General features: G+C 55.4%; 1 protein-coding gene across 1 annotated transcript in view; it reads left to right on the forward strand.

Moving 5' to 3' along the window:
• Nucleotides 1-1,494: 1,494 nt before the first annotated feature.
• Nucleotides 1,495-5,118, forward strand: part of LOC104489848 (protein kinase C beta type-like) — a gene marked incomplete at its 3' end in the record, with an annotated part of 13,788 nt that continues 10,164 nt past the window's right edge. Inside the window, exons 1-2 of the mRNA XM_010132055.1 lie at nt 1,495-1,537; nt 1,979-2,061. Of these exons, the coding sequence (XP_010130357.1) occupies nt 1,495-1,537; nt 1,979-2,061 (126 nt within the window). The remainder of the gene's footprint in view (nt 1,538-1,978; nt 2,062-5,118) is intronic.

The raw sequence follows: 5,118 nt of genomic DNA on the forward strand, positions 1-5,118 counted from the left end.
AGACAACTCCTGCTTTTTCCTTCTCCAGCTTCTGTCACCGCAAAGGCAGGAAGGTTATTTTCCCCAAGCAGGAACAAATACCGCTGTCCTCAAAATGGAAAAGCTTCCCAGGAGCTGGAGAAACACCAAAGGACCTGCCTTCCTTTCTTTTAGCGGCTCTTCACAGCTGGGTTTGCCTCCAGCAGCCTTTTCTTTGTGGCACAGGAAATGGCAGCAGGAACTCAGCCTCGCGGCAATCTCGTTTCTGCTGTGGACTGAACTCATCCCGGCTCCGCTGGGATCCTCTCACCGCAGCCTCGGTGCTGGCATCAGCGTGAAACCTCCCGGCAGCGCCTGCGCTGCAGCGCGTCGCGGAGCCTTATTGAGTTTATACACACACTTGAGGACAAATCTCTGCTAATAGAGTTCTAATTTCTTCCTTCCTGCTTCCCAGATGCTTCTGTCCCTGTACACAATGACAGAAACGTGAACAATGTTTTCAGAAACGCGTTTGTTTGTTAGACTCAGACAAGCGAGCAAGCAGTCCTGCGAGGAGAGCTCTCGGCAGCTGTTGTGCCTCAAACCTTCTGGGTTTGTTTTTTTCATAATGGAAAATGTGAAAAGGAAAAGGAGTTGAAAGCTGGATGTAGCAGGGCACAACAGAGATTGTGAATTTAAGGGCAAACGTCACTTGCCTTTTCCTTGTTCCTCAGGAGAAGTCTGATATTGATGCAACTGAAACCTGCCTCGGTTTTGCTCTGCTCGGTTTGTCGTACGTGCTCAGCTTCTCTGAGCCCTGGTAGACTCTGCAGCGCGTATTCCAGTTGCTCTTGTTTAGTGTAAACACGGCACTTGGGAAAAGGATGTGGCGAATCAGAGACCCCGGAGACGAGCTGAGTTTGGTGCCCAGGTTTCCCCCAGACAAAGCGCAGCCTTGGCACAGCTTTGCTTTGGTCCCCAAATGGGCACTTGCTGGGTTCGCTCTGTGCCTACGTGGGCTCCCTTCAGCGTGGTGTTGCCTTCGAGTTCTCTCATCCCTTGGGATGGGACATGGTGGGGATGCGGGGATGGGACGTGGTGGGGACCCGTTACAGAGTGTGGTTGGACTTGGAGGGGCTGGCACCAGGAGGAGGTGACATGGGGTGCAAGGTGGGGCCTCTGTTCCCCAGACCTGGTGCACCGCAGCAGTAGGGTGAGGCAGGCTGACACCCTCGGAGAAGGACCTGGGCCATCAGCTGAAGTCACCTGCAGTGCCGAGGGCCCTTTTTAAGGTCTGTCGCTGAAAGGAAGGTGCGTCTTTGGCATTCAGGGAAAACATTAGCCTCTGAAGTCCAGCACTGTGCCTGCACAGAGTGCAAAACCACTGCTGGCAGCGTGAGATTAGCGTGTGCTGGAAGGGCTTGGGGCTTTAAGGGATGCGGATTTAGCTCTGGATACTTACGCTTGGACGTCTGGGCAGTGGCGTGTTGGGATTGGTTCTCCTGCGCTGTCCCCAGCAGGGTGACTGTCATCGGCATGCCTGCGGGAGGAGAGGAGAGGGAGACGCGCGTGTCTTCTGGTCTGGCGAGTGGAGGCTGGGTTGTTGCTGAGGAAAGCAGAGCTGGGGGAGGAACATTGCCCACCTGTTCCCATCGGGACCATCTTCCATTTTTGGACACATGCACTTTTCAGCTCAGATACCCACGAATGACAGATCCTCCCTGTTTTTAGACACGGTGGTGACCTCAGAGCGTGTGCCGCGAGTGGCAATGAGCTCAAAGCGAACATAAGGGTTCCCAGCCCTCCTTTGATGTTCGCTCAGCATTTTGCTTCTCTTCAGTTGACGATATCGAGTGAGGTTTAAAAATCTGTCACAGATTTACTTGAAGAAACCTGATTAGGGTCCTGGATATCTCTTCTCAAATCAGACATAACAGCTTTGTATTATTTTAAGCTCTGTCTTCACGTGGTGCCAATCCCTTCACGTGCCCCTGACGCTGTCGCTGTCTTCTCTTTGCAGTTTGCTGCTTCGTCGTGCATAAGCGGTGCCATGAGTTCGTCACCTTCTCCTGCCCCGGTGCTGATAAAGGCCCTGCCTCGGATGTAAGTACCCAGTCCCGTGTCCTGAGCGAAGGCACAGCGCCGTGTTGTGAGGATCGCTGGATTTCACAGCAGTTTGGAGGAGGTGTTCTTGGCTGATGACACTTCGGTGCCGTTATTACACAGGCTTCTCTATCTAATTCATTGGGGTTTGTAGTTCTGTGGGCTCTTGTGTATTTTCGAGACACTTAAAACTCCTAAATCATCCAATAACTTGCTCTCAGCAGAGCAGGGAGGATGTTCAGGAACGCAGACACTTCTCTTTGGGGCTGAGCCTGCAGCTTTGCCCCGTCTCCCTTTTGCCCTGAGTCACAGTCTCAGTTTCCCCATTACTAAAATGACGTTTCCAGGTTCTGCCACCTGGACTGAGGTTTGGGGTTAATTAACATCCATGAAGCACTAAGTGCTAAAAAGCTGCCTTAAGACTTTTTCCAGTGTGTCCTGAGCTGAAGGCCACTCTCTGACAGGGTCTGATTCAAGGTCTGGATCACCACCTTTTGTCACAAGTGAGATACCTGAAAGACTCAGCTGTCCTTTGAGGTGCCTGCCCTGTTCCAGACTAGAGCCAGCCCTGGGGGGTGTGCCTATCCTCGGTCCTCCTCAGCTCATCACTTTCTCCAAAGGCATCACCGCCTCCCATCATTATCCCTGTGTCCGTCGTGCAAACCCCACGGTTGTTCAGTGGTACCTGGGGCTGGGGCTCTCAGCCGCTGGCCTGAGCATCCCCCCTCCTCGCCCCTCACTAAAAGCAGGCGCAGATTTTTCAAATCTGTTTCATATCACCTTCAGGTTTAATTAAACTAATATTCACATTTGGTCTTCTAGAGGGGAAAAGCCCCACAGGCACATTTCATGCTTGATGGTGATTTGCACGGTCAGTGTTGCTGCGTTTGCTCCGAGTCCCTCAAACACCACAGAACTACCCAGGCAGCAGCATCAAGGACGACGGAATTACTGGGAAATACCAGCCTAGGAGTGACTTTTGGAAAACAATATTGCCGTTATTATAAAACTGGAAAGCCACCCGAATGCCTGCTAAGTCCCCACCCTTATTTTCACAAGGGCTTAATTTCCTGGTGAATCCCCGGGCTCTCGGGGCGAGCCACAGGGCTGGAGCCGCAGAGCTGACTTAGGCTCCTCAGCACAGTTCTGCCTGCGCCTTCCAGGTCTGTCTGGCAGTTTTTGTGGTTTACCGTGGAAACTGGCTAATTTGGGGAACTGCTGAGAAGAGAGATCGAACGGGGGAAACGATGGTGCACCACAACTCACACCCTTAAAAATAGAACTGGTGGGAGCTGGAGGTGCAACAGGCAGCTGAAGGTGGAGGCTGAACACACGTGTCAGTCGCCCTGCCCGGAACGGGGCCGTGTGCCATGGTCGTGATAAACGGGGGCTTTTGGGGAGGGGGTGAGGCTCGCCAGGGGGTCAGCTCCTTCCAGGGTACTGGGGGGCAGGGAGTGGTGGGCAGGGGCTGTCTGTGCTCCTCGGGCAGATGCTGCCAGGAGAGCCTGTGGGGGGGACGTGGAGGGCAAGGGCTGAGCGTGGGTCACAGTGGTCCGGGATCCTTCCCCAAAACTGTGTTTCTGCTCCAGGCTTGCTGCCTTCCCCCTCTGCCTGGTGTCTCCTCCTCTGGATGTGCTGGGTTCGGGCATTGCTGGTGTGAATCTGAGAAATCTGGCTGGGCTTTGGTCCCAAAGAACTGCTGGGCATCCGCAAGCTCTCTGCTCCTGCAGACCGTTAGTCCGTAACACAACAGGTCTCTGTGAACCTGAAGGTCAGGAGAGGCTGCTGGGGTCCTGTTTGGACAACCTGACTCCAAAGCAATTGCTGTGGTTTGTTCCTGGGCCCAGATGACAGCCGTACCTTCCACCTGAAACATTTGCAGCTCCGTTTGCAGCCTCCGTGGGAGCAGCCGCGGCACCGATGGCCCTTCCTCCACTGGTACAGCAAACCCGGCCGGAGGGTGGCAGGATGCCACTGGTGTCGAGCCACAGGACACGAGTCCCTGAGGTCTTTGCTGTACCTGGAGCGAGCAGGGCATGGGCAGGAGCTGCTGCCCGCTCGCCATGGGGGTTTGCAGAGAGTGAGGCACAAGCGGCCAAGGACAGGGCTCCATCGCCCTGCTCCTGGGACGGGGCTTGGCTGGGATGGAAACATCCCTCTGTCTCCATCTCTAGACACTTTGGGCCTGTGCCAAAGGGGCATGGTCAGGGTCCATGCAGGCGAGCGGTGGTAAGGGCTGAGGCTGCCTGTGCGCCCACTTTCCCAGCGCAATTCTCCAGAGCGAGTCACTTGGGAGGTGGGATTGCACGAGAGGGAGGTGATGGCTTTGTACTGCTCGCCCTCATGCTTCTGTTTTTTTCTGGGTACTTTCGAGGCATCTGCTGCTGCTCCTCTGCCATGGGTGCCTGCTGAAACAAGGTGACAAACGGAGAAAGCATGGGGAATTGTGGTGAAATAGGGGTGGTAAAAGGTGATCTGCTATCTGCCCTTTCCTGAGACTCAGTCTGGCCATCGAGGCTCGCTGGCAAACTTGCAAACAGGTCTCCAGGTCCGTCTGCACGGTGCCAAGGCTCCGGGTGTGGGTAAGGTGGGCGAGCCCCTGCCAGCCGTGCTGCCTGCCCGGTGCGCATCGGGTTCCTGCCCGGTGCGCATCGGGCTCCCCGCATCGTGCAGCCAGCGGTGCCAGAGGTTTTACAGTGACCTTCGCTGCGAGATTCCTTCTGGCCACGTGGGTTTTGCTCTGACGCTCGCACTTTCTCTCCTCTCTTCTCTGTCAAACACGTAAAGAAAATGGCAGCAAGACCCTCTTGTGAGTCTGGCACCCTGCAGAGCTGTGCAGGTACGTGTCACATATCCAAACATATGGACCTCCCGGTAGGCGTTTAGATACTTGTGCGTGCAGAGAGGAAATTCACCTCTAGGGCTGCTTTAGGTGCCGTGGAGCTGGAGAAGGAGCCGGTGTCCAGCTGAGCCCCACCTGGCTGAGCCCACAGCTGTGAGTGGCCCCTCGCTGCTGCGGCGGCCCCGGGCGCAGCCGGGTGGGGGGTCAGGGGGCGA

This window comes from Buceros rhinoceros, unplaced genomic scaffold (assembly GCF_000710305.1).
Source record: "Buceros rhinoceros silvestris isolate BGI_N320 unplaced genomic scaffold, ASM71030v1 scaffold16402, whole genome shotgun sequence".
Lineage (NCBI taxonomy): Eukaryota > Metazoa > Chordata > Aves > Bucerotiformes > Bucerotidae > Buceros > Buceros rhinoceros.